At 33.9% G+C, this 25,373-nt stretch overlaps 7 protein-coding genes across 15 annotated transcripts; 5 read left to right on the plus strand and 2 right to left on the minus strand.

The window, feature by feature from the left end:
* The first annotated feature begins 438 nt into the window (after positions 1-438).
* On the plus strand, positions 439-2,603 carry Fadd (fas-associated death domain protein). 2 transcript variants are annotated; one of them, XR_013037185.1, is made up of 6 exons: positions 445-741; positions 817-1,242; positions 1,315-1,458; positions 1,546-1,676; positions 1,742-1,965; positions 2,115-2,603. XR_013037185.1 is itself a non-coding variant. In XM_076528637.1 (5 exons), the coding sequence occupies exons 2-5, from the start codon at positions 909-911 to the stop codon at positions 1,871-1,873; spliced, it is 741 nt and encodes a 246-aa protein (XP_076384752.1). In that variant the 5' UTR covers positions 439-741; positions 817-908; the 3' UTR covers positions 1,874-2,603. The 2 variants fall into 2 exon arrangements, 1 of the variants encoding a protein (XP_076384752.1); XM_076528637.1 differs by having other exon boundaries at positions 439-741; positions 1,742-2,603.
* eIF4E4 (eukaryotic translation initiation factor 4E4) lies at positions 2,362-11,222 on the minus strand. 3 transcript variants are annotated; one of them, XM_076528639.1, is made up of 4 exons: positions 11,121-11,222; positions 3,164-3,342; positions 2,777-3,094; positions 2,362-2,710 (listed from the first exon to the last, which is right to left on the minus strand). In XM_076528639.1, exons 1-4 carry the CDS (start codon positions 11,154-11,156, stop codon positions 2,596-2,598), a joined length of 648 nt encoding a protein of 215 aa, XP_076384754.1. In that variant the 5' UTR covers positions 11,157-11,222; the 3' UTR covers positions 2,362-2,595. The 3 variants fall into 3 exon arrangements, with proteins under 3 accessions (XP_076384754.1, XP_033331694.1, XP_076384755.1); XM_033475803.2 differs by lacking the exon at positions 11,121-11,222 and adding an exon at positions 3,762-3,918; XM_076528640.1 differs by lacking the exon at positions 11,121-11,222 and adding an exon at positions 3,498-3,632.
* Positions 4,750-8,339, plus strand: Pof (RNA binding domain-containing protein painting of fourth). 2 transcript variants are annotated; one of them, XM_076528626.1, is made up of 7 exons: positions 4,750-4,905; positions 5,160-5,810; positions 5,895-6,397; positions 6,474-6,882; positions 6,964-7,311; positions 7,391-7,426; positions 8,118-8,339. In XM_076528626.1, exons 1-7 carry the CDS (start codon positions 4,894-4,896, stop codon positions 8,124-8,126), a joined length of 1,968 nt encoding a protein of 655 aa, XP_076384741.1. In that variant the 5' UTR covers positions 4,750-4,893; the 3' UTR covers positions 8,127-8,339. The 2 variants fall into 2 exon arrangements, with proteins under 2 accessions (XP_076384741.1, XP_076384740.1); XM_076528625.1 differs by lacking the exon at positions 4,750-4,905 and having other exon boundaries at positions 5,136-5,810.
* Positions 8,265-9,778, plus strand: LOC117228249 (proliferating cell nuclear antigen-like). The gene is made up of 3 exons (XM_076528642.1): positions 8,265-8,485; positions 8,618-8,783; positions 9,318-9,778. The coding sequence occupies exons 1-3, from the start codon at positions 8,265-8,267 to the stop codon at positions 9,330-9,332; spliced, it is 402 nt and encodes a 133-aa protein (XP_076384757.1). The 3' UTR covers positions 9,333-9,778.
* Positions 10,129-12,207, plus strand: LOC117223500 (Proliferating cell nuclear antigen). Its single transcript, XM_033475801.2, has 4 exons — positions 10,129-10,496; positions 10,629-10,794; positions 10,874-11,018; positions 11,456-12,207. The coding sequence occupies exons 1-4, from the start codon at positions 10,276-10,278 to the stop codon at positions 11,707-11,709; spliced, it is 786 nt and encodes a 261-aa protein (XP_033331692.1). The 5' UTR covers positions 10,129-10,275; the 3' UTR covers positions 11,710-12,207.
* LOC117223499 (uncharacterized) lies at positions 11,949-16,690 on the minus strand. Of its 2 annotated transcripts, none has more exons than XM_033475798.2 (6): positions 16,453-16,690; positions 15,231-15,472; positions 14,395-14,919; positions 14,225-14,329; positions 13,992-14,141; positions 11,949-13,920 (listed from the first exon to the last, which is right to left on the minus strand). In XM_033475798.2, exons 1-6 carry the CDS (start codon positions 16,460-16,462, stop codon positions 13,534-13,536), a joined length of 1,419 nt encoding a protein of 472 aa, XP_033331689.1. In that variant the 5' UTR covers positions 16,463-16,690; the 3' UTR covers positions 11,949-13,533. The 2 variants fall into 2 exon arrangements, with proteins under 2 accessions (XP_033331689.1, XP_033331690.1); XM_033475799.2 differs by lacking the exon at positions 16,453-16,690 and adding an exon at positions 15,731-16,388.
* Positions 16,691-18,420: 1,730 nt separating this feature from the next.
* Positions 18,421-25,368, plus strand: app (Palmitoyltransferase app). 4 transcript variants are annotated; one of them, XM_033475793.2, is made up of 10 exons: positions 18,421-18,684; positions 18,766-18,942; positions 19,089-19,399; positions 19,480-19,640; positions 19,735-19,893; positions 19,975-20,112; positions 20,184-20,338; positions 20,411-20,528; positions 20,592-20,707; positions 20,785-22,274. In XM_033475793.2, the coding sequence occupies exons 3-10, from the start codon at positions 19,251-19,253 to the stop codon at positions 21,604-21,606; spliced, it is 1,818 nt and encodes a 605-aa protein (XP_033331684.2). In that variant the 5' UTR covers positions 18,421-18,684; positions 18,766-18,942; positions 19,089-19,250; the 3' UTR covers positions 21,607-22,274. The 4 variants fall into 4 exon arrangements, with proteins under 4 accessions (XP_033331684.2, XP_033331688.2, XP_033331686.2 ...); XM_033475795.2 differs by adding an exon at positions 23,521-25,368 and having other exon boundaries at positions 18,430-18,942; positions 20,785-20,887; XM_033475796.2 differs by adding an exon at positions 23,521-25,368 and having other exon boundaries at positions 18,432-18,942; positions 20,592-20,704; positions 20,785-20,887.
* Positions 25,369-25,373: the final 5 nt, after the last annotated feature.

Consider the following 25,373-nt stretch of genomic DNA (forward strand, 5'->3'; position numbering starts at 1 on the left):
AACATGAAGAGTCGCATCATATTTTGAAAGTACATACATATTTGTAACATAACTACAGTACATTATGTCTCCTTCTCTCTCTCTCTCTCTCTCTCTCTCTCTCTCTCTCTCTCTCTCTCTCTCACTAATAGAGAATATAATATATTAATCTAAAATTATTAGTATTATATAAACTACTTAAATATAAAAACTCTGTTATACGACGACTTTGTACATTACTTTATTCGAATGTTTGTACAAATAAGAAGAAACATTAACAAATTTTTTTTGTATAATTGTATGAAAAATAAATAATATAACATGGTGAAAACATCATATATTATATTTTTAACAAAAGACACAGGGTGTCCCAAAATTATGTTACTTCCAGAAAATAAGGGATTCCCGAGGTAATTTGAAATAACGCAATTCGCGGGTTTATTTACAAAGTTATTACGAAGAACACTGACCAATAAGAGGCGAGCTCAGCTCTTTTCGCGAAACTGGGCTTCTACCGCCTCGTGCCAGCCGATCTCGCCTTTCATTGATCACTGTTTTTCATTAATAACTCGTAAACAAAGCCGCGGATTACATTTTCGCTAGGAAAAATTTACTTCAAATAACCTCAGGATCACTCCATTTTCGTATTGCGACACATTTTTGGAACACCTTGTATATTTATGTACCAACTTGAACACAAAAGCTTTTTCAATACTGATTACAGCTAACGGAAGAACTACTTAGGCCAATTTATTCAACAAGGTAACCTAAACTATGTTTCATTACATTTCGTGTAAAATGAGTATTAACATTCTAATAATTTTTTGATGTTTTCAGACTGTACTAGAAAGTTTACAAACACTGATTACAGTGCTTATTCTAACAAGAGGGAATCCCCTTATTATAAAGTATTCAACATACGTTGTACAATGACAATCGAATCCAAGTATCATCATTTGTGTGCAGAATTTGTATCTGTTGCTCAATTACATGTCGACGATAAAATATTCGATGCAATCAAGGATTATTATAAGACTTATATAAATTCAAAGCGTAAATTAAGTCAAATTAAAGATTTGAATGCATTAATGAAAATATTAGAAAAACGAGATACTCTTAGTTATGACAATATTGAACCTCTTGTTGATATTTCAAATAATTTTTTAAAAGAATCTCATATACACACTTTAATAAAGGATTATAAATCTTATCTTGAGAACACAGAGTATTCAAAATTTTGTGGCATGTACAAAGATGAAAATGGTAGGTCCAATTTAATAGAGATCATTTGTTTTGTTAATGCTCTTGTAATAGTTTTTGTGCAATATTTAATAGAACATGAATCAAAACCAACACAAAAAACTCAAGTACCTACGACGCAGGAAAAACATCAAATTAGTGAATCTAATACATCATCACAAAAATATTCAAAAAATCTCAGATCTTATTCAGCACAAGAAGAAACACTTCAAGAAATGAGTAAGACAATCTCTTTTATATGGTATATATATTATTAATCAATTTAGAAATTATTGTGTACTAAATGTATCATTCTTTTCTATTAAGTTTTGTTACAAATTAGTGAAAAAATTGGACGTTCTTGGAGAGACACAGTTCGATATTTGGGTGTTCCTGAGTATCAAGTAGATATCATTCAAAATAAATATCCTTTTGATATAAAAGAACAAAGTTATAAGGTAAGATATATCTGCTTTATTTTATACAATTCTTTGCATTTATATAATACAAAATTATGTTTCAGGCTTTAAGCTTATATATATCTGAGTATTGTATTGATGATTGGAAACTAAAGTTAATACATGCATTAGAAAAAGCAAGGCGTAGAGATCTCAAAGAACTGGTTGAAAAATTAATTATATCAAAACAGATATAAAATAAATTAGGAGAAAACAATTAAATTCTAACAAGTTTATTAAAAAAATGTTCACTTATATGAATTAACATTTAGGGTGAAATTTATTAAAGGTAACTAAAAGTAAAAAGATATATAGATGTATGTAATTGAAAAAGAAAATGATATTTTTCACAAATTTTTAAGAATTTAAATACAATTATCTATTGTAGAATATTGCAAGTATTATTTAAATAGTGCTATTCTATTATTTTTTTTGTAGGTTGCTGTACTTTTTTACGTGTTCAAAACTGGCAACCTACTTCTGTAGGTTTTAGGAAAACAAATGAATAATTTACTTACAAGAAGAAAAATACATGCATCAAGAAAATTACTTAATCATATATGTTAATTATTTCATATAATCGTATAATTTATATTCCTTGAAAAATACAGCAGCCCGTGCGTATCTTTCATAATCTAATCCTAAATTACATATGACATCACGGTAAATTTTAGTACAATATACATCTGGTTAGCGCATATTTATTGGTGTTCGTTTTTTTAATTTCATTAAGAAAATATCTAGCTACAATGAAAATGTAGTTTCTTAGAAATTGTACACTGAATTTTCATTTAAATGTCTCCAGTGATAATCCGTTTAAATTTTGTATGTCTGTATGATTAATGTATTTTCAGCCCAGCTTGACACTTTTTAATGAATAATGGATATTAATGTGATATTAATATAACATCAATAGTATTTAGATAATATAGGCATTTTTTGTTTGACTTCCTACTTTGACCATAATATCTTTATGTATTTGATATCCTATAGATACTTTTGATGTGATTTTTAATCTCTCTCTCAATTTGCGCCTACAATAGAAATATAATTAATCAATTAGTAGATAATTTTTTTTACATATATTTGGTCTAGCTTACCCAATTTCCAGGACGCTATCTTCGCTATTGGCATTTGCTGTCCATACACCGATTTTATCTCCTTTTGTCCTTATGTTTACTACTGCTCCACAAACATCGTCAGAGTATCCATTAAAGGCCTCACCAATCATACATAAAAGTGTTTCTAACCAAAAGTGGTCTAAATCTGAAGATCTCTGCTTTTTATCTAAGTTTATAAGCCACCTTCCACCAGCTTTATTAGCATCGTCTTCCCACATAGGTCTGATCCCTTGCTTGAATAAACTATAGTCACATCCTTGTCTTAATTCTGATGCAGCTTTTATGTGATTGTATAAACTGAAAATAAAATACAATATTGTAATATTACAAATTTTAATAACAAATATTGATCTGTATTTATAGTACCTCCAAAAATCTTCAGCTGTATCAAAACTTGTAATTTTTCTCTGACTCTCCTCCCATGATTTGTTCTTGTCCTGTTCATAATACCATAGTGTCCATGTATGTTGCAATGGATGTTTGATTAGAACTTCAGGTGGAAACTCATCGAAATTCGTAACTTCTTGTTCCTTCCGTTCCACTTCCTAGAAAATAATTATACACAGAATCTTCTAAATAGGTTTTTTAACCTCTATCTATTGATATGCACACACATATGAATATGTATGTCACTTTCTAATTTCTTAAAACAATTTCATGTCAATAATATTTATAAAATACTTTTTATTGGGTTTAGTACCATATCTTTAATAATAAGTGTAATATATATTAGAAAATTTATCCGAGTAATATAATATGTCTCTTTTTTTTAAGCTCGTTAGACAGTTTTCACCATGCATGGGTATAGATGGGAGGGGTAAAGGGTAGATGAGGAACTACCACGTTGTTTCGAAGAGCTGTACAAGATTTTTTGCAACACTTGTGGCGAGATTGTATTCACACGGAATGTTCCATTAATTTTTTTAAATATTTTTTAATCACAAAATATATTTGAAAATAATACCTCAATATCTTCTGTATTAGTAGTAGCAGCCATGTCACACCGACTACACGCACAATATGTTCGTTCAGTTAACTAACAGGAAGGGCATCTATCGGTGAAATTTTTTACATGAAAAATCCTTTCCCTGAGATAGAAACGCCAAATCGCGTCGGCGCACCGGAACGTTATCAAGACGAAATTTAATAAAAGAATTGAAGAACAAAGCGATGGATAATTATGTTATATTATTATGATATAACCAATGAACACAGAAACGTCATAAAAACAAGGAACAATCTTGAAAAGGATCAATTTTTGTAATTATCTTTCACTTTCCTCACTGTTTGATAGACAAACAAAAATTATTTTACCGGCGCGGGAATTTTTTAAAAATATCACATTATTTTATCTGTAACCACGAGGCCAATCACTTTTGTTTCATTTCAATACTTTTGTCATATTAATGAGATTGTTTTTTCCATATATTCTTGACTTTCTATTGTTCTGAATATCTAGAGATGTACGTAGAGATGTACGTTGTAATAAAATCATATTTAGTGCATATAGCAGAAATTTTATAATTACTTTTTATGGAAAAGAGAAGCTAGAAAGTTTAATAAATTAAAAAATTTTCTAATATATGTAATTTACAATTGTTTTGATAACATATATTAGAAAGTGTAATGCCGATATGATACTCTCGTGTTGAATATTCTAAAATTCTTACGCATTTTTAATAATTTTTTTTAGTTTAAATTTCTATTATACTTATGTTTATATTTGATATTGTGATTAATCACTTACTCGGTACATAATATTTCGAATTTGAAATCGAGTCCAAATTTGAATCGGATTGTATATTCAAAATCAGTTACTAAATTTTAAAGTGTGGGCATTATTAATGTAACAAAATGAATTAATTATCATAATATAGTAAAAAATGAGAAGCTCATTTTATTAATTTACAAATTTATGTAAAAAGAAATAAAGTAGGGGTTGGCAACCCTGTTATGTACAACCAGTAGCTTGTACGCTTCAACTGGTCACTCCGGTCACCCTCGTTGCTTTACTTAAACTATGTATATTTACATTATAAGTTGAAGAGTTACAGAGTAATTATTCTTTAAAGATTAATAACAGTTTTATCATCATTATGAAACGATCGGTAATAACCAATTTCTCTATTTTCTATAATTTTATAACGATTATTAAGATCCATTTACGTTTATATCGTTAAGGGTTGTTTTTAGGGGAGGTTAGTTTGACAACGGGTACAGAGAATACCTTCGTGTATTTCACGAATAGAATGATTTAACTCAAATGATATTAAATGAATACTCTTAAATTATAGTTTCACATGATAGTACTTTGATTTTAATAAATCTTTGCACTTTTATGTCACAACTTTTGATTTTTCAGGTAACTGATGAAAATGGGGAGGCAAAACGATCTTTTGTCAAGCAAGAATGTGTTACTTTTGGATATGACGGCACCTATACTGCTTATACTACATCGTCTTCATCTCCTTCAACAGTTACCCAGCCGTTGCCTGGTCAACCTCCATTGCCCCCTATGCCACCACCGTCAGGTGGAGTGCCACCACCTCCTCATGTTTTTGGGCCAGTGCCCTCCCAAGTTACACCAATTCCAGCATGGACACATCCTCCTGCCCCATGGCAATGGATATCACCTCAAACGTCACATTTACCACCTCCACCTCCACGCGATATAGTTGCGAACACGTTTCAAAGAGAAATGCCTCTACGAGGTAATTATATGAGACGTGAAAGATTTAATAATAATAGGAACAACCCATACGTTCAAAGAAATAATTATCATCGTAAAAATAGAAGGCTTGCACGATTTGGACAGTCTCAAGGTCAATTTGAACAAGCAGCATATTTTGGGACAACACTGAGTAGTAGTCTTGGTTTAGAATGGCAAAGAAATAATTATGCCACAACTGCAAGCAATGCTATTATAAATCACATTCCTCCTCCTAATCTTCCCTTACCCTCCATTCCTCCAGGAATTTTAACAAATCGACATGGGGAAGACACTTCAGATCAGGTTTGTTAAAATTGTATTAGTAAATATAAAATGTTATTAAATTTATGTTCAGTTTAATAATAGAATCTAATTTGTCTGTTGCAGGAGGAAGTTGTAGTGAAAAAAAATAAACAAAGAAAGCCCATGTCACAAAGTTACCCCAGTCGACCATGGAATCGAGAAGATGCAGAAAGAGCTTTAACAATTGAAAACGAATATAACAAACAAGTGAGAGCTCAGAGTCTCATAATAAAATTCCCAGACCCTGATTTGAACAAAGACATTGTTAGAGAATTTCATCCTGGTATCAGGAATATTCATTTCCAAAGCCCTAGTGGTCCAAGGTACTGTTTCATACAAATGGAAGAGAGTGTTGATATTGATGAAGCTATAAAAGAGTTGGAGACAATACCGTTTGGAGTCGGTCATTTAAAAGTTGAACGAAAAACCTTAAGGGATGAAGATGAACCAATGCCTGAGGAAATAGATCCCTACACATTATACATAGGAAACCTACCGGAGTCCGTTAATGTCAATGAAGTAAAAAATAAATTTCCCACAGCTGCTAGAGTAGATGTAGGTTTTGCACAGAAAATGAGAAATACTCGGTAAATTATATTTATCATATGCAATATATTTATTTTATGCATGTATTCTACATGCTATATTTTTATAATCTTCCAGATATGCTTTTATGAGGTATAATAGTGTAGATGATTCGATATCTGCATATAAACAAGCCCATAACCTAATGTGGGATACCAGAAGTATTATTGTTAGATTTAGAAGGCAGCGTGGTAATACTTGTCTTCCTGGTGAACCTAAACCAAATGTTAAAAAAGTGAAAGAAGAACCAAACAGTAATGCACAAGTAAAGAATGAGCAGAAAGCTAATCATGCCGATAAAAGTGTAACGATTTTAGGAAATAACATAGGAAATAGAATACAAGAAAGTTCCAATCAAACACAGAATAAAGTCACATCTCAGGTACCAGAACAAAACACAAATCTGCAGACCTCCACTTCCCCCTCATCTGTACCAACTTCAATAGCATCTGCTAAATCAGCACAGTTACAACAGCAACAGCCATGGGTAAAATCATATATTATTGCATAGTATTCAGAAGTTTTGCGTACAATAACAGAATTTTTTTTTCAATTAATGATATTTTAGACGAGTCAACCACCTCAAATACCTCCAGCATCAGAAGCACCTCCACCGTGTCCGGAAGAGAGAGAATCGGTTACAGAAACTATAATACTAACGGAAATTAAGAAAGAACCAGAAGATTATGAGGAAATGGACATGTCCAGTCATATTCGGTCTTACAAAGATATAGACGATGATGTGGATGACGACGACGATGATGACGAAGAGGAAGAAGAAGATGACGATTCTGACGATGATGAGGATAATGAAGGCGGTTACGAGGAAGATGAAGAAGAAAATATGGATGCAAACGGACGATTGTCATTCACTGACAAACAAGAAGAAATGATGAAAGATTCTGAATCAACTGATGTATGTTTACATAATACAATTACCGATTAGAAAATCGATTAAGATTTGTAAATCTAACTTGTACTAATTTTTATTTCAGCATCTTGACCAAATGTTCAGCGAATTAGAGAACATGGTAATCAGAGTTAATGTATTAGTATTCTATTTTTAAAGAATTTTAATTTCATACTTAATGCGTAAGTATTCCTAGTTGTAAACTGTAACGAGTGAGACTGCATTTATTTAAGTATGATATTAGTAATTGAGTCGTATTTAAATACTTTTGCACCTATATGTTTTCATCTTATAAATTTTTATTTTTGAGATGTGCTCATATGAAATTGTTTGAAATACTTATGAATACTATTATTTTTTTATCGAATCGATCTACTTTGTATATTTCCTTTATAGATTTATTTCTTCAGTTCTTATATTAATAATTGTCATCATTTATTAAACTATATTTTTACAAATTATGTTTTATTATGATTTTGTATTTGCTTATTACATGAAGCTTTATATTCAATCGTAATAATAACGAAAATATTAATCTCAATACGTAATCAAACTTAAATCTAGTTTCCTAATCGCTTCAATTGCACGCTTACACACACATATTACCGGGTCAAACGAATACTAAAATTTTATATAACGTATTTCTACGACTTCTTAAGTAGGAAGACATTTTTATGTAAAATAAATTAAGAAGTTGTCATTTAGGTTTCTTTGAGAGATGTTTTATCGTCTGTGGGATAAATTTAAAGCAAATTACACAAATTCTGCATTGTTGTCTCGAATTGTATCTATATTACGTCTTCGTTTCACAGATGGCATGATGGCATCTTCCAGTTGAGCATTTTGGCGGTAAGAAAGTGCGGGTTACGTTACCGGTCTCAAGAATTCATTCAAGTGACGAAGATTGTGTCATCGGCAATGTGTACGTACTAATTGCCGAAGAAAAGTGGTCCAGCAAAATGTTCGAAGCACGATTAATACAGAGTGCTATTTTGAAGAAAGTGCTGGATGCAATAAAAGATCTTTTGACCGAAGCTACTTTCGAATGTTCTGATTCGGGTATACAAGTCCTGGCTATGGAAAATGCTCACGTTCCTTTGGTGTCCCTTAATCTCAGAAGTGATGGTTTAGATAAATATAGATGCGATAGAAATTTATCGATGGTCATGAGTGTTGCATGGTAAGACTCTCCAGTATATATAGGTACTCTAATAATAATAATCAGCATATATGTAACAAAACCTTTGTTCCTGCCTAATCAAGACAATTAAACTTTAAAGAACAAATGAAAGCAATTAAATTTCTGTTTTAGCATGTGTAAGATTTTTAAATGTACTGACTCAGAAGATATAGTCACTCTACGAGCGGTGGATAATCCAGAAAATATTATGTTTATATTAGAATCACCAAACGAAGAGAAACTTGCCGAATACGAGATGAAAATTATAAATATGGATCAAGAACATCTTGGTATTTCTGTATGTTTCATTCTTCGTGCATCATTTCATTATTTATTTATCATGTTAACGCTATTTTTATCTTACGATATTATTGAAGGAAACATCATATTCATGTGTTGTAAAAATGACACACACACACACACACACACACACAAAAGAATTTTCTCGCATCTGTAGAGATTTAAGTAAATTCGGAGAATCAATAACATTTGCATGTTCTAAAGAAGGTATCGAGTTCAGTGCTGCTGGAGATTATGGACAATGTATAATTATCTTATATGTTAAATATGTAACCGAATGCGAAGAACAACGCAGTGATTTGAAGTATTTGCTTGCTTGACCTTGTTATCATTAGGCTGAAGTCATAAAAGCATTTATTTACAATGAAGCCTGTTTACATTTTCATATAAGGAATTATACCCTGTTCTAGTAAAACTAATTTAAAAATGCAAATAAATTACAAGATGTATATATTACAAAATGTAAAAATATATCTATATAATTGACATTATAATGTTGTCATTATATTCATATAAGATTCCTTTTTTTCAGCACAAGTCAAGTTAGCACAAACAGCGGACACGGATAACGAAGAAAAAGCGGTAGTTGTTAATATGCAAGAACCTGTAAAATTAACATTCTCATGCCGTTACCTTAATTCCTTCGTAAAGGATGGGCCCCTTTGTACACAAGTGCAACTATCTATGTCTAATGACGTACATCTAGTATGTGAATATAAAATTAGCGATATTGGACACATATGATATTATTTGGCTCCGAAAATTGATGATGGAGAAAATTAAGATTCTTAGGAACTTATTCCAATATATAAGCCGTACCATTATTATTGCAGAGCATCATAGACTTACTTAATTTTTATACGAACATCGCGGTTCTGTGTGTCTTATTTTTTGATCGAATCGATTTACTTTGTATATTTCCTTTGTAGATTTATTTATTCAGTTCTTATATTAACAATTGTCATCATTTATTAAACTATTTTTCACAAATTATGTTTTGTTATGATTTTGTATTTGCTTATTACATGAAGCTTTATATTCAATCGTAATAATAACAAAAATATTAATCTCAATACGTAATCAAACTTAAATCTAGTTTCCTAATCGTTTCAATTGCGCGCTTACACACACGTATTTCCGGGTCAAACGAATACTAAAATTTTTATATAACGTATTTCTACGTCCTTTTTAGTAGGAAGACATTTTTATGTAAAATAAATTAAGAAATTGTCATTTATGTTTCTTTCAAAGATGTTTTATCGTCCGGAATAAATTTAAAGCAAATTACACAAATTCTGCGTTGTTGTCTCGAATTGTATCTATATTACGTCCTCGCTTCACAGATGGCATGATGGCATCTTCCGGTTGAGCATTTTGGCGGTAAGGAAGCGCGGGTTACGTTACCGGTCTCAAGAATTCATTCAAGTGACGAAGATTGTGTCATCGGCAGTGTGTACGTACTAATTGCCGAAGAAAAGTGGTCCAGCAAAATGTTCGAAGCACGTTTAATACAGAGTGCTATCTTGAAGAAAGTGCTGGATGCAATAAAGGATCTTTTGACCGAAGCTACTTTCGAATGTTCTGATTCGGGTATACAAGTCCAGGCTATGGACAATGCTCACGTATCTTTGGTGTCCCTTAATCTCAGAAGCGACGGTTTCGATAAATATAGATGCGATAGAAATTTGTCGATGGGCATGAGTGTTGCATGGTAAGACTCTCCAGTATATATAGGTACTCTAATAATAATAATCAGCATATATGTAACAAAACCTTTGTTCCTGCCTAATCAAGACAATTAAACTTTAAAGGACAAATGAAAGCAATTAAATTTCTGTTTTAGCATGTCTAAGATTTTAAAATGTGCTGGCTCAGAAGATACAGTCACTCTACGAGCGGTGGATAATCCAGAAAATATTATGTTTATATTTGAATCACCAAACAAAGAGAAACTTGCAGAGTACGAGATGAAACTTATAAATATGGATCAAGAACATCTTGGTATACCTGTATGTTTCATTCTTCATGCATCATTTCATTATTTATTTATCATGATTATGCTATCTTTATCTTACGATATTATTGCAGGAAACATCATATTCATGTGTTGTAAAAATGCCATCACAAGAATTTTCTCGCATCTGTAGAGATTTAAGTCAATTCGGAGAATCAATAACATTTGCATGTTCTAAAGAAGGTATCAAGTTCAGTGCTGCTGGAGATTATGGACAAGGTATAATTATCTTATATGTTAAATATGTAACCGAATGTGAAGAACAATGCAGTGATGTTTCTACATTCCATTATTTAAATCACAAATAGTACATAAACTTACCTCGACTGTAAAATATTTTCTTCGTCCTTGTAACATCCTGCACTAAAGAATCTTTGAACACAACAGCTACATGCCAACTGATTGAAATTAAGCAATGCCCTAGAAAGTATTTGCTTGCTTGACCTTGTTATCATTAGGTTGAAGTCATAGAAGCATTTATTTACAATGGAGCCTGTTTACATTTTCATATGAGGAATTATATCCTGTTCTAGTAAAACTAATTTAAAAATGCAAATGAATTACAAGATGTATATATTACAAAATGTAAAAATATATCTATACAATTGACATTATAATGTTATCATTAGATTCATATAAGATTTCTTTTTTTTCAGCACAAGTCAAGTTAGCACAAACAGCGGACGCGGATAATGAAGAAGAAGCGGTAGTTGTTAATATGCAAGAACCTGTGAAATTAACTTTCTCATGCCGTTACCTTAATTCCTTCGTAAAGGCTGGACCCCTTTGTACACAAGTGCAACTATCCATGTCTAATGACGTACCTCTAGTATGTCAATACAAAATTGGCGATATTGGACACATAAGATATTATTTGGCTCCGAAAATTGATGATGATGAAGAAAATTAAGATTCTTAGGAACTTATTCCAATATATAAGCTATACTATTATTATTGCAGAGCATAATAGAATTACTTCATTTTTATACGGACATCGCGGTTCTGTGTGTCTTATTATTTATCACGGTATTAGATAGTAAGTATTCTCGAAATTTTACTATGAACAACATGATACCACTACACGTATGAAAGAGAGCAGGTATATTTTGATTTTCATTGTTTAAGGAACGATTAAGGGTAGTTAAAAAATACTTTGAAGGTAATATATTTAAATTTTACATTTAAAAGTTATTTGGCTCGTCACAGTGTTAGCGCAACGTAGAATTGACACTAAGATTCATGGTAAGAGTGACACGATCATGATTAACATGGTAATGCGGTGTCATTCTCTTAAGATTTATATTGTTACCGTTTCATAAACTGTGACAATATTTTGATAATATTGCGATCTTTTTTTTATATGTAAGAAGAACTCAATATATTTCCAAAACATTTCATAAATTTTGAATTACGTGTTATCCTTATGCCCTAGCCTAATTGAAAGTTCAAATATTTTTCTGACTTATTTTATCTTATTTCTTATACTTTTTGTGTATAAGCTAGTTTAATATAAAAATACATAATTAGCTTACGAGCTGAGGGAATAAGAGGGCTACCATGGATGGAATAGCCTAGAAGTATACAGTTAAATCTTACACAATTTGGATCTCGTATAGTTACTAAGTAATTAAATATTAATCAATAGATGTTGATTTATACTATGAATTATTTTACACGCACATACTGCGAAGACCTGTATATCGTCGTTCCTATTCATACACGTTTAAATCAAATGTCTAATTAAAATAAATACTTTTTCATATTTTATTCCTATATTCAAACGAATTAAAGTCGCAACGAAACAAAGTCACTTTGGCAATAGTAATCAGCCTCTTTGGTTTTAAAGCCCTGATATTGCTTTTGTGTTATTAACAAAACAGAAACTGACATTTAAAACTAGAGTAAACAATTTCATAAACAATGTCGTAATTATGTATTCGAATTAATATATACGATAGGATGCCAGGGTTAAGTGAAACAATCAATTATCTAAAAGTATTGAAGATGAAAAAAAGATTTTACTTCGCTTGAAAGTTACATGACACGAAAGAGCCCACTTATTACTGAAGATGATTTTTATTTCATCGATTTTAGAGATTGTTTCAAATATTGTTTTTTAAATAGAACTATATATTTTTCTTTAATCTTTTTCCTTTTAAATTTGCACGATCAATATCTCGAAAACTATTCAACATTAGATTGTAAATTTTATGGGTTGTTGGATTCGTAGTAAAATTCACTAATAAATGACATAATGAAAAATACACAATTCCATTTAAAAAATTAAACTTGACAGCCTTATTTCATAAATTAATCACAAATTCGCTATCAAATGTGCCTTGTAATGTAACTATTAAGTAAATATCATTTTGGGCTCTTCAATGCATGACGGAGATAATCGACTGTTTTGCTTAAATGTAAACACCCTATATGTTAGAAAAAATTTAACGCGCGAGCCTAGTAGCTTAAGTTACTTGTTCGAATTTTTAAAAAAATTTTATCAAGCTTTCGATTTTGTCTGATTTCAAAGAATATGCATCGCGCGTTCTCCGATAGCCTTTTAATGTTTTGGACCAATTTGACATGCTTACGCATGGTCGCGAATCCATATAGATAACTCCGCCAGTCTGTGAGCATGATTTGAAAAGTATTTAGGATGCTGCGTGACGCTCACTTTGTAAATGAGGTACCAACGAAGGAAAAGAAACATGTACATTTCGAAAATTATAAGGGCTTAAGCATTCGTGTTGCCGTTACTCCCGTATAAGCTGGGATGTACATACTTGTCATGCAATGTCCTTAGATGCCTTAGTAGATTACTCTTTACGTTGAAGCCTTTTTTACAATAGGAACAAAGAAAAGGCTTTTCCCCTGTATGTGTTCTTTGATGGATGACCATCGACGCATGACTTGGGAATTCTTTTTGACATATGTTGCACAATTTTTGGTGGCTATGAACTCTTTTCGGTTTTGGTGGCGCCGAGTTGTTCATGAGAGCTAACTGCTCTTCGGTGTGTTCCGTTTGTATGTGGCGTACCCATTCTTGAGGCGTCGAATACATGTTACCGCACAGGTCACACTTTAAGGGCGGAAAATCCTTGCTGTCGTCGTCTACGTCACCCTAAGAAATCACTCAGATTTAATATGATTTCATGCTAGCAATTTTTGGCAGCGCTTTCGCAGCACATTTACCTTCCTCTTTTTCCTTCGATTTTCGGTCATATCAGCGTGCGTGAATTCAATGTGTCTGACCCAGTCCGAGGGTCGATTAAACGTTTGACTACACATGTCACAGGTCAATGGCGAATACTCTTCTTCTTCGTCTGCGCTGTGTACGATTTCCTGAAACGGACGTAGCAATTAAGATAGTAATTATTATTGTACCCTTTGCATGTATGACAATTAAGCCTTAGAATCCTACGCACTGGTTTAATATCAATCTCATGGTCTATCGTCAACGATTCAGATGGATCGATTGTTTCCTCCCAAATTGGTTCGTCTTTCACCAGAAGCTCCAAATTCAGCTCCGTCTGAAACACATGCGAAAATGTGTGAACTACCCCGTACCACGATACAACTCCGTGGGTTATCTTACATTTTCACCGTCCTCGCTTTTAGATTTGTTCGATTCTACATCGCTGTTGCTAGTGGTTTTCCTTTTCTTGCCGTTCGCCTCCAGGTTCTCCTTATTTTTATTCTGTTCGTTATTCTTATTCTCCTCTAACACCTTCTTGGTCTCCGTCTCGCTGATCTTCTCCTCGATCTTCTCGATACTCTTTCTCTCTGAGGTAGGTTTCTGTGGTTGAACATTGTTCTGCACCGACGTGGTCTGCTGTACATTCTCGACGACCTTCTCAGTCGCCGGCTGAACCAGCTTGATCTTTTGAATTTGCCCCGTCATCGGCGGTTGTTCCCGCTTGTCTCGGTCAACCTTTTGATTGTTCGACTGGATATTCTCTTTTTTGCTTCCGTTGTTGGACCGCCATAAACCACGGACCCGCAATATGTCACCGGCCTTTAATACACCCTCCAGCTGATCATTCGTCACGGTCGCCTCGCCGCTGTACATGTACTGGATTAGGATTTTCAGCGTACGATAGCCGATCTCCGTCGGCAAAACCTGAAATAATAATTATCAATTCGCTAATTCGTAATTACCCGAAGAAACGTGTTTATCACGACTGCGCCGATAAGAACTTGAAATGTTTGAAATGTTCCCAATTTTTTCGCGGACCGTCTTTGCGCAGCAACTGCTGCAAATGAATTTCCGTAGCGATAAAAGAACATTGCGTGAACATTTGCTGATAATCTATTTGGCTCGGAAGCATTATTTCTCGTCGCCCACGAAAGGGATGAAGATAAAGCAATCTCATACGGGCGAATAAGAGTTCCGCTTACGAACCCGGCAGGGATCTGTTTACATATACGTACCACGATTGTAGGAGCGTTTGTGTTTGCCCCGAAATGGCATGTTTGAAAAATATGACTGAAATACGACGAGCAAGCGGCAAGGACGAATCGATGGGCAGCCACGTGCCGGCCGCAGGACGTCGCCAATAAGACATCCGCGAAGGATTCTGAGTGCAGCAACGTAGCGACAGAGGTGTGCAGATGCGCGCCATAGCTGTGCCACTTGAGTTGATAATTATCCGAAGCAGCGATGGCCATTTTTTCTGCATCATATGAACAAAAACGAATGAACGATCGATTTAATATTTTCTTGCGTTCCAGCCAGACTTTCTTCTTGCTCTCTTATCGAGCCTGTTGCGTCGCCCGCGCGTCCCGTTTCTATTCAAGCAATTGCTGTAGAACGTAATCGATTAAAATAATTAATATTTTAAAAAGAAAGAAAGATAAGAAAATAAACAATCGTCGTCTGTCAAGAATCGAATCGAATATAATATTATCGACTGTCAGATCAATTGTTATACCTCGAAAATCTTGTTTTTTGCATTGATCGTGATTTTTTTTTTTACGATAAATAACCAACACACTACGGTCACGGATCACCGTTTATACGTTTCTCCATTTTATCGTGCGATTTTCGAAAACACCTCGATCGTAATAGAATGTCGTTCACTCTGATCGAATTCACCCCGCCAGCGTCAACCGTTCTATTCTTTCGTGACGTCTTCCGCGATTCCCGGTAATCCGTTTGCTCACGATTCCGACAACCGACATCGACGGATCCCGATCGTATGGATCAGCATAGATCGTCAAGTGTCAATGGAACGTTACGTTCGAACGAACTCGAGGGATCACGCCAGGCACCGAACGCGATAATTACGCACTGTCTCCTCCGCCACCCTCGAATCACACCCTCGCCTTGATAACCCGACGTACATACGACAGAGAGTGTACACAAAACATTCGCCTTACAACGGGGGAAATAGTCAAATGCCAGTTTTACACAGCGTGACACCGTCGCACGATTTGTTGAAACAGGCTAGGATCTTAGGATCGTTACCGCGTGGAGAATCATTGATTTTCGAGCCTGCACGGGTTGCACGATATTACCCCGCTGTCTCGCACGAACGTCAACCGAGTCCGCGAGTGGAACCGAAAATCTCTGGCGTCCGGTCGGGCCACGGTTTTCTTTGTCTATTTCCCTCCGGATGTAAACCGGGTTGTAACGTTGTCAACGTGGGGTTACCTGACGACATCGGTCAGAAGATCGGTACCCGCGTCACTCCGGTATAACCTTCTTGTATTTAATCGCACGATAATTCCTCGTCGAGATCCGCGTCACCACGGTGTGTCTCGCACGCGTCGTTGGTGTTTTGAAAGGCGCTTCGCGCGGATACGGGACACGGGGCAGATATGAGCATCGAACCGCCGCGTAGGGGCCTAAAAATCGATATTTCGGTCTTTGCTCCATCCTCTCCGGCGGTGCAGCCGTGCTCGCTCGCTTTCGCGGCTAGGTAGGGTGCCCCCCTGTTCATCATCGATTTTCCCGGCTACCAATCGCACGCATCCATTTATCGCATCGATCGCCCGAGCTGATTTCAGCGTTTGCGTCCGTCCGTCCATCCGCCCGCTCCACGATTCATGCCCGTGGAACCCCGCCGCACCCCACCTCTCGCCGCCCAGTCCGCCCCTTGAGCCACCCGGCCACCGTTCATCCTCCCTTCCCGTCGATGTCGAACCTCCGGCTACTACTACCTTAGGCTGTACAGAGAGACGCGACTAAACGCGACCCTTCGCGATCCTTTTCGCCATCGTTGCCGACGCCGGACACGATGTCTCCCGTTCCTATTTCGTTTCATCCGCGTTTACCCGGCACACCAACCTGGTTGCGGGTGCCTGTTGATGCGCCCCTCGCGTGCAAGAATCATCTACCGCCGTCTCGAATTTCTGCTAATCCGTAATAATATTTTTTTTCATCGCTGTTCAGCGGCGCGGGGAGACATTCTGTCTGAACGCCTCCGGCGATGTATATTGATTTCGAGAAATTCGAGTAATAACCTTTTCCTTTTTTTCTTTTTTTTCTTTAAATTACAGTTAGCAGTCGCGACCGATGGAGTATCGTCTGATGGGTCGAAGTAACGCTCGTTTTCACATTGCTTTTCTTCTTTTGCTTCTTATTACTTTTTTTTTTTTGCTTCTTCGAGAAGAGAAGACGCAATATCCTAACGATCCGTTTATAAAATTCCGATAAGGCTTCGCGAATTGGATTTTTTAATAATGAATTTTTATACGATCTGTACTATACGAATTCTTTTTGTACTGTGAATCTTGTTCGTTTAAGCGGTACAAGCGGAAATGCGTTTCTTTGCTTTCAAACTCTTTGACAGATGTGTCGTTAACCTGGATAGAGCGATCTATAGATCTACAGATCTACGTAGGCAGATTACAATGGTTAGTTTATAGATGCAGTAAAATTTTCGGATCGCAACTGTCCTGTTCGTTGCTGTACCCGAAGATGGCGTTCATAGTGGGATTCTTCGATTTTCAAGAATTCGTTGTATGTGTGCATGTGTACGTGTGACGATGTACTGCATTGCGTCGACGACCCATTTTGCAATGGGAGCGATAAGTTGCACACCCTCCTACCGTTAAATAATCAATCCCATGTTTCTGAGTAAACTACACGATCCTTTGCGTATAAAAGCTACGGATTATTTATTCGGTTGTCGTCGACCTTTCTTATCGCTCTTAATACACGTATGCGGTTTGAAGAAATGATTTCATGAAAAATGGTTAATAATTTGTATCGCATGTTTTATCGATTTTTATCGACGATACGTACGTAAACGAAGTCCGGAAGTGCAGTTCTTGCATAATAAAGACCGCAACCTTTAATTGTTGACAATTCCACGGTGGAAACGGTTTCGAGGTTGATCGAACTGATAAAAAGGATGAGGTCAGTCAAATAAATATATGTATATACGTGCGATACCATAATTCGCAGTTGATAGAAAACAATTAGACGATATTATATTTCAATATAAAATCGGGGTATCTTAAAAATTTGTTCAATGTTTCCTGTTTATACAGAATCTCGTTAAACGATGATCTTTTGCTTGCTCCAGCTTACCCCTTTATTTTTTTTTTAAAGAAAACTGTTTATAGTTGAAATTGAAATTGGTTTTAGGTCACGTGGCAACGTGATCACGTGGTATTTCTACATATCCCGTCAGAGGGAACCACAGATAATCTCGAGTGAATACCACGGACAATAATCCTTTCCTATAAATATATACGTTATTGTCATCGAACTGAGGTCGATTCAGTGAAACGATGCAACGGCTTCCTAAAGCGTAATGTGCATCGCGACTATAAAGGTTGTATCGACAGTGCACAGGTGTGATTTATGTGTCACATTGGGGTGACCTAGTTTACAGATAAATTTTCGCCCCTAATTTTCATCGGCTATGACCCTGCAGTGAGTGTTCTTGAAGTCGGTGGCCTCAGCGAGACAGTGACTGTGCTGTCTCCGCGACAGTGAGTTCATATCTGTTTATAGAATGCGGAAGAAAACAAACGATTTTGTTTGATCTTGTTAAAATGTGGATTTTTATCAAATATGAATGCCCTCACGTCATCAACGAACGAAGCAATTAGGTTAAGTTGACAAGAGGCATAAGTTCTTTCTAAGCACTACATCAACATGCTATAGGCATATTTTGTAAATGGTAATACGGTGAGTTGATTTGTGTTTGTTATCTCTGTGTAAATGTTAACTGATTAATGTACGATACTGGCATATTTTCACATAATTGTTACATTTAAAAAAATTGCTAAATAACAAAAAAAAACCAGCTTAAATATTTGTGGAATATGTTGCAGTTCAATAAACAAATTGATAGGCCAAGATGAAATATGGTTTCCCAAGTTCTCGCATGGTGATGCTAAACAAATATTTTATGGCTCTAATTAATAATTCCTTGCAAATCAGGCATTACGTATTTGTATATATAAATAGTGTATGAAGGGACTTATTTCTACAAGATGCCACACGTTACTCGAAAGTGGGAACTGTTCCCAGGAAGAAACCGATTTTGTTGCGATGGCAGAGTAATGATGGCTCCGCAAACTGGGGTCTTTTATGTGACCGTGTGTCTCATTGCTGGAACAAGTGGTTTATTCTTTGTATTTGAGTAAAATCATTTTGACTGAACTTATCATTTTAAATGTCGGCGATTGGTTAGATAGTAACAATATTTTTTTTCATTTCTAGTTGTCCTTTCTTAGCTGTTCACATAACACCTGCAATACCAGTTGTTGGTGGTCTATTATTTATTTTTGTAATGTCTGCTTTACTAAGAACAAGCTTTAGTGATCCTGGAGTTATTCCAAGAGCAACGACCGACGAAGCTGCTTATATTGAAAAACAAATTGGTACAAAACATTTTTATGACAAGAAACATTTAACTTAATTGTTAACCAGTATTTCAGCCTATAAATGTTTATATTTGCTTTATGTTGGGTATAGAAGTACCAAACAATGGAAATTCTAAAATACACAGACCTCCACCTAGAACAAAAGAGGTATTAGTCAAAGGTCAGCCAGTAAAATTAAAGTACTGCTTCACTTGCAAAATATTCAGACCACCAAGAGCATCACATTGTAGTTTATGTGATAATTGTGTAGGTATGTGAATCAGTTAATTGTTTGTCGCGAGGATTATTTTTGTACAAGATTGGAGAAAACATCGTATGATTATTTTTTCAGAGAGATTCGATCATCATTGTCCATGGGTTGGTAACTGTGTGGGCAGAAGAAATTATAGATACTTCTATGCTTTTATTGTCTCCCTAGCATTTCTTTGTGTTTTTATACTTACTTGTGCTATTACACATTTAATAATGCGTAAGTAAATTAATTAAAGGTGATTAAAAGCTAATATGAGAAGTTCTAAATTCAGATTTAATTCATTATAGTAACAAGAGATGGTAAGCCATTTTTAGAAGCTGTAAGAATATCCCCTGGGAGTGTTGTTGTAGGAGTTATATGCTTCTTTTCTGTTTGGAGTATTCTTGGCCTTGCTGGTTTTCATACGCATTTAACTACCAGTAATCAAACAACTAACGAAGATGTAAGCATTGCGTACAATAAATTAGTTCCAAATCATTCAAATGTTGTAACCTGAAACTTGTATTTATTGCAGATTAAAGGATCATTTTCCATTAAAGTAGGGGAAGGAAGTTCCAATCCTTATAGTCAAGGAAATATTTGCGGAAACTGTTTCTATGTGTTGTGTGGACCTGCACCACCTAGCCTAATAGGTAACTCATTCTTTTGACCTTGATGTTATTTAATATAGTATAATCTTTTGTCAATATGTATAGATCGAAGAGGTATCGTAACACCTGAGTATCGAGCGGAGCAAGAAAAGGTCGGTGATGACAGTGTCATTACCAACAGCAAGGCATACGGTACTGTGGAAGTTGTGCAACCACAGGTAGTCGTATACTTAATATTTTATTCTTACATTACCTGTACTAGCTTTTTTATGTATTCTTTATTATTTTATATTTGTAGCCTAATGGTACGACTGTTCAAACAAATCCCAGTGCTGAACTCACGGGTTCGATGAACAACCTTGTCACTGGTCAACATTCACCGCAAATTGAATCAATAAACGGTGAGTTAAGCCTTCTAAGGCACACTGCTTGTTATCCCGAGGAACTTCCAGAGTATTCGCGTCAATACATTAATGACACTTACGCTACGGCATATCCCGTACAACATTGTTTCCAGGATCCTGTGAAACATATAAAATATGAGACAGATAGAGCAAACCCTGATTTTCAGATATATCCATGCAGATGTGAGGAAAACTTACAGAAGTATCCTCACAGATGTAGGGAAGAGTATCACAGATGTTCGGATAATAATTTAATGTATGATCAGTGTGTCAGCGATCAGAAATTCGGCATCGATCTCCAGAAGTATCCTCAAAGATATTCTGAAGATCCAATACGATATAATATTGATGACAGAGCAGGATATCCTGATTTGCAAAAGTATCCGCAATGTTACACAGAAGATCCATTGCGACTTCCCCAATCTCAGCATGTTCTCAAGTACAACAATTTGAGATGCACTGTTCATGGTTTAAAATATCCGATATCAAAGAATCTCTTGCCAACCGTCGTAATGTCGCGAATATTAGGTGCTGGGGGAATGCCGATTATGACTCAGAATGCGATAGGATTTGAAATTAATAGATACGGTTCAGGACCATTAACTAATAATTTCACTTATGCAGAAAATTCTTTGTGCCCAAACGATGGCACTGAAGAAGGTCTTTTAAATCGAAGATTCATTATGAGTTCTATGAGTGATAACGATGACATTTAACATTCTCTACATTATTCATATTTTTTAAAGTAATAGTATCCCGTTTATTAAAAAAAATAATTGAATGAACGGCCATAGTGTCCCTTATTAAGATAATTCTTTCAGCATGTTAGAATCAAAATAATATAGGTTCAGATCGTGTCCTTTTATTATTAAGAAAACTTGTAACTAGACTGCGAATTTTTATGCAAATTTACATTTTTCTTGACTTGTTTACAAAACCGAAGATTAAATAAATCATGTTTCCTTGAATATTAAGTAAGCATTGTTAGATTTAATGCAAGGTAAAATTATTATAAAACTTAAAAGTTATTCACATTGTGTTCCCTACATTTATGTGCATTATAAATGCATAAAATCTGCAGTCTACTTATGCGGACGTTTTAATCTGTACATAAATATTAGTAAAAGTATTATATGGAAGATTATTAATATTATTAAAAAAAATATAATTGTTCATGTTTTCTCGTACTATAACTTAGAGACTTTTATGGATAGAGAGTACATTCGAGTTGAATTTGATTGTTGTTAAACAGAGACATTTATTTATTTTTTGACTATTCAATTTGGTAATATGCACATAGATATTTTAGTTTCTGAGAAAAAAGGAGCGAAAATTGATACATATTCTTGTTACAATATGCTATATTATACATATATTGACTGAACTGAGGACTGAAACATTAATTATTTTCATTACAGTTTTTAATGCCTTTTAGTGACATACTTTTCAAAAAGCTATGAATACAATTATTTACTTTTATATTGCACTTATTGTTAGTATTTATAATTCAATGTCTTTCAAGTATATTCAGTTGCAAAAGCTTTTACGCTATAATCATTGATGTTATCAAGATGTAGGTCTAACTATATATATATATATATATTTTTCTCTGTTCATATATATGTATGTATATATATATATATAGTTATAACTATATGCATATAGCATAGGATACATTTTAAGTTTTACATTTTTCTCCATTTCTACATAATTCAATAAATTGTATTTCTTTGTTGTTTAAAATTACGTCCTGTTATCGAGGGCTCAGAGCATACTGTTTGGTAAGTTGATTTTCTTTTATTCCAATTGTCCGTCATTGTGTGTATGCTTAATAAGAATGAATTGATATTTATTAATAAACACTTCCAATTGATGTGTACTTTCCACACACACTTTTCAAGAAACTAATTTTAATATGTGATGTCAAGTTAAAGGTTCATGGATTGTGACTAATTAATCAATTTGTAATTATATGGGTGTGCATTATAGGCACTGGGATTTTCAGAATACAATTTGTATATAAAACATATGTATATTCACATACACACAGATACATGTATGCACAGATTTATGTATTGTTCAATGAGGGGTGGGGGGGGATTATTGCACATATTGGTTCATGATATATGTAATGCGATTTTTCTTTATTGATAAAAATGCTAAAAACCGCATTACAAAATGATCCAATATTTTTCAAGATCATATAACTGTAATTATTTAAGGTATATTTTTATATTTTAATTATCATACACCCTGTATAAATAGGAGCCACGTTAATATGACATCAATGACTGGGATATATTTTTTTTTAAGCTACTTAGTATATATATATATATATATACATATATATATATATATATATATATATATATATATATATATATATATATATATATTTCACATATAGAAGAAATAGACAGCGAATACTGCACTTTTGCAATGAGTTGTATAATACAAAATAATAGTTTTTGTCGCTAAAGAGCATTCATAACAGCTTGGCACTGGACATTAATGCCAATTATCAAAGTTATAATAGTTTCTGCACATTATATGCAGGATGTATGTACACAACGGATATCAAAGCAAATTCAAATCAAGCAATGAACGTTGAATGTTTGTTTTTATTTTAGGTAGCACCACAAACAGCGTAAGCCAACTTGTTACCAATGAAGTACCACTAGCGTCGCTTAATATTGCTCCAATTGATATCGACGAGATCGCTCCGCTGCCTTCCAGACAGAGTGTTGTGGTTTCTTCCACGTTGGATACGTCCTCTATACCATCGGTAACTGTAACAACCCCCTTATCTGCATCTAGACTTAGATTATTACAAGATACGACCATGATAGAGTCCGCTTTAGACTTAGACTCTTTGGAAGATGCCAGTGTGGGTAGAGGAAGTCAAGCAGGTCTCATAAAAATGGGGGCAGTATAACGAATTTATACCTTTAATCTAGATAGATTCATAGATTTTTAAAGTCATTGACGCTTATTAAAAAGAATAGTGCAGATCATATCGGTGTTTAAAATGACATTGACTAAAAACTTAAATAACATTTTTACTTTCGTGCACCACAAATGATGCTAGAGATTATATTTTCATTGTAATCGTAAGTAATATTCTATCTGGAAAAATATTATAATACATGCAATTTTGTTCATAGATTTTTCTTTGATGGAATATTATTTGATGCGATGTCTGGGCACATAAAGTTTAATTAAATATTAGTTACGTGGGGCGATTCTGCTCGTTATAAAATTATTTTACCAACGATAGTTTAATATTAAATCATTGTTTCTCTCGATCTGCTGCACTATTCAGTAACATACATTACGTTTAGCATCGTTAATTCCATTCCAATCATTCGCATTCTTCTTTCTTCATTCTATAAAGCTAGTGAATGAGAATATTCTACTTGCAGTGTAGTAGATATGTATAAAAAAAGGTGTGAAAAATGTGAAGATTTATTATATTACGATATTATACACACTAAACGAAAGATAGATGAGTCAAGGAAGATGTATTACTTAATCATTTCAACGTCAACTTACATATATATTTCTTTTTGTAACTTATACTCCAGTTTCTTATTTCTACAATATACAGAAATAAGAAAATAGTCTGTTAACTGGAGTAAAATCTGCATTTGAAAATCATTGTCACATAAACTGAAATTGAGAATAAACATTAATTTTATTGACTAGAGAATATATATATATATATATATATATATGTATGTATATATACATATGTATATGCTTATTATATATATAATATAATTATATATATTATAATATATATATACATATATATATATAAAGATGTGTGTATGTGTGTATATGTATATACATGTATATATATATATATATATATTTATACATATGCACAAATTATAGCAATAAAATATATTTGTATGCATTTAAACAGAATGTTGAAATTATCAAATGTGTGGAAAAGTAGAATTCTTAAAGAAGATGGACTTTGCAAGTCTTACTACAAAATTATTGGAAATATTTGAAGTATCATTTCATTTAATTTTTCATATTAATAATAAAAAGAGGGTTTCGTTCTTTAGCAAATTCGCTATGTACAGTGTAAAGAGAATTTTGTAAATACAGAATTTTTCATAAAAATTAGTATAGTTTTTTCAAGTATTTGAAGGATTTGTTAAGACGATACGGACTGTACCGAGCATTTTAAAACATAGAAGTACCACTGCCTGGTTTATCAGTAATTCGTGTATTCACATTGCATGGCACCATTTTATTCAAAGTAATCAGATCATAGACATTGTTTACAAGATTAATTATTGAAAATGAAACGAAAGAACACTGCTAGTTGTTTTACCTATTAAGAGATGCCATTATATTGACTTTGGAAGTACTGTCTTTTTGTACATATGCGTGTATAATATTAAATGTATATATGTATTGTGTAGATGTTATTAAGATAAGATAATATACTACAGTTAAAACTATCTTG

This window comes from Megalopta genalis, chromosome 2, assembly GCF_051020955.1.
Source record: "Megalopta genalis isolate 19385.01 chromosome 2, iyMegGena1_principal, whole genome shotgun sequence".
NCBI lineage: Eukaryota > Metazoa > Arthropoda > Insecta > Hymenoptera > Halictidae > Megalopta > Megalopta genalis.

What these genes read in the sequence shown, in the direction of transcription:
- Fadd (XM_076528637.1), top strand. Translation starts at nt 909, where the DNA reads ATGACAATCGAATCCAAGTATCATCATTTGTGTGCAGAATTTGTATCT. An exon ending in AGAAACACTTCAAGAAATGA is followed by an intron (nt 1,459 to 1,545) that starts GTAAGACAATCT and finishes TTTTCTATTAAG; the next exon opens with TTTTGTTACAAATTAGTGAA. An exon ending in TAAAAGAACAAAGTTATAAG is followed by an intron (nt 1,677 to 1,741) that starts GTAAGATATATC and finishes ATTATGTTTCAG; the next exon opens with GCTTTAAGCTTATATATATC.
- Pof (XM_076528625.1), top strand. Translation starts at nt 5,136, where the DNA reads ATGTCACAACTTTTGATTTTTCAGGTAACTGATGAAAATGGGGAGGCA. An exon ending in GGGAAGACACTTCAGATCAG is followed by an intron (nt 5,811 to 5,894) that starts GTTTGTTAAAAT and finishes TGTCTGTTGCAG; the next exon opens with GAGGAAGTTGTAGTGAAAAA. An exon ending in TACAACAGCAACAGCCATGG is followed by an intron (nt 6,883 to 6,963) that starts GTAAAATCATAT and finishes ATGATATTTTAG; the next exon opens with ACGAGTCAACCACCTCAAAT.
- LOC117228249 (XM_076528642.1), top strand. Translation starts at nt 8,265, where the DNA reads ATGTTCGAAGCACGATTAATACAGAGTGCTATTTTGAAGAAAGTGCTG. An exon ending in ATGGTCATGAGTGTTGCATG is followed by an intron (nt 8,486 to 8,617) that starts GTAAGACTCTCC and finishes TTTCTGTTTTAG; the next exon opens with CATGTGTAAGATTTTTAAAT.
- LOC117223500 (XM_033475801.2), top strand. Translation starts at nt 10,276, where the DNA reads ATGTTCGAAGCACGTTTAATACAGAGTGCTATCTTGAAGAAAGTGCTG. An exon ending in AAGAACATCTTGGTATACCT is followed by an intron (nt 10,795 to 10,873) that starts GTATGTTTCATT and finishes ATATTATTGCAG; the next exon opens with GAAACATCATATTCATGTGT. An exon ending in TGCTGGAGATTATGGACAAG is followed by an intron (nt 11,019 to 11,455) that starts GTATAATTATCT and finishes CTTTTTTTTCAG; the next exon opens with CACAAGTCAAGTTAGCACAA.
- eIF4E4 (XM_076528639.1), bottom strand. Translation starts at nt 11,156, where the DNA reads ATGTTACAAGGACGAAGAAAATATTTTACAGTCGAG. An exon ending in GAAAATATTTTACAGTCGAG is followed by an intron (nt 3,343 to 11,120) that starts GTAAGTTTATGT and finishes ATTATTTTCTAG; the next exon opens with GAAGTGGAACGGAAGGAACA. An exon ending in GATAGCGTCCTGGAAATTGG is followed by an intron (nt 2,711 to 2,776) that starts GTAAGCTAGACC and finishes TTTCTATTGTAG; the next exon opens with GCGCAAATTGAGAGAGAGAT.
- LOC117223499 (XM_033475798.2), bottom strand. An exon ending in CAAACGCTCCTACAATCGTG is followed by an intron (nt 14,920 to 15,230) that starts GTACGTATATGT and finishes TTATTATTTCAG; the next exon opens with GTTTTGCCGACGGAGATCGG. An exon ending in ATGAGATTGATATTAAACCA is followed by an intron (nt 14,142 to 14,224) that starts GTGCGTAGGATT and finishes CGTCCGTTTCAG; the next exon opens with GAAATCGTACACAGCGCAGA.
- app (XM_033475793.2), top strand. Translation starts at nt 19,251, where the DNA reads ATGCCACACGTTACTCGAAAGTGGGAACTGTTCCCAGGAAGAAACCGA. An exon ending in TTTATGTGATAATTGTGTAG is followed by an intron (nt 19,894 to 19,974) that starts GTATGTGAATCA and finishes TTATTTTTTCAG; the next exon opens with AGAGATTCGATCATCATTGT. An exon ending in TGCACCACCTAGCCTAATAG is followed by an intron (nt 20,529 to 20,591) that starts GTAACTCATTCT and finishes CAATATGTATAG; the next exon opens with ATCGAAGAGGTATCGTAACA.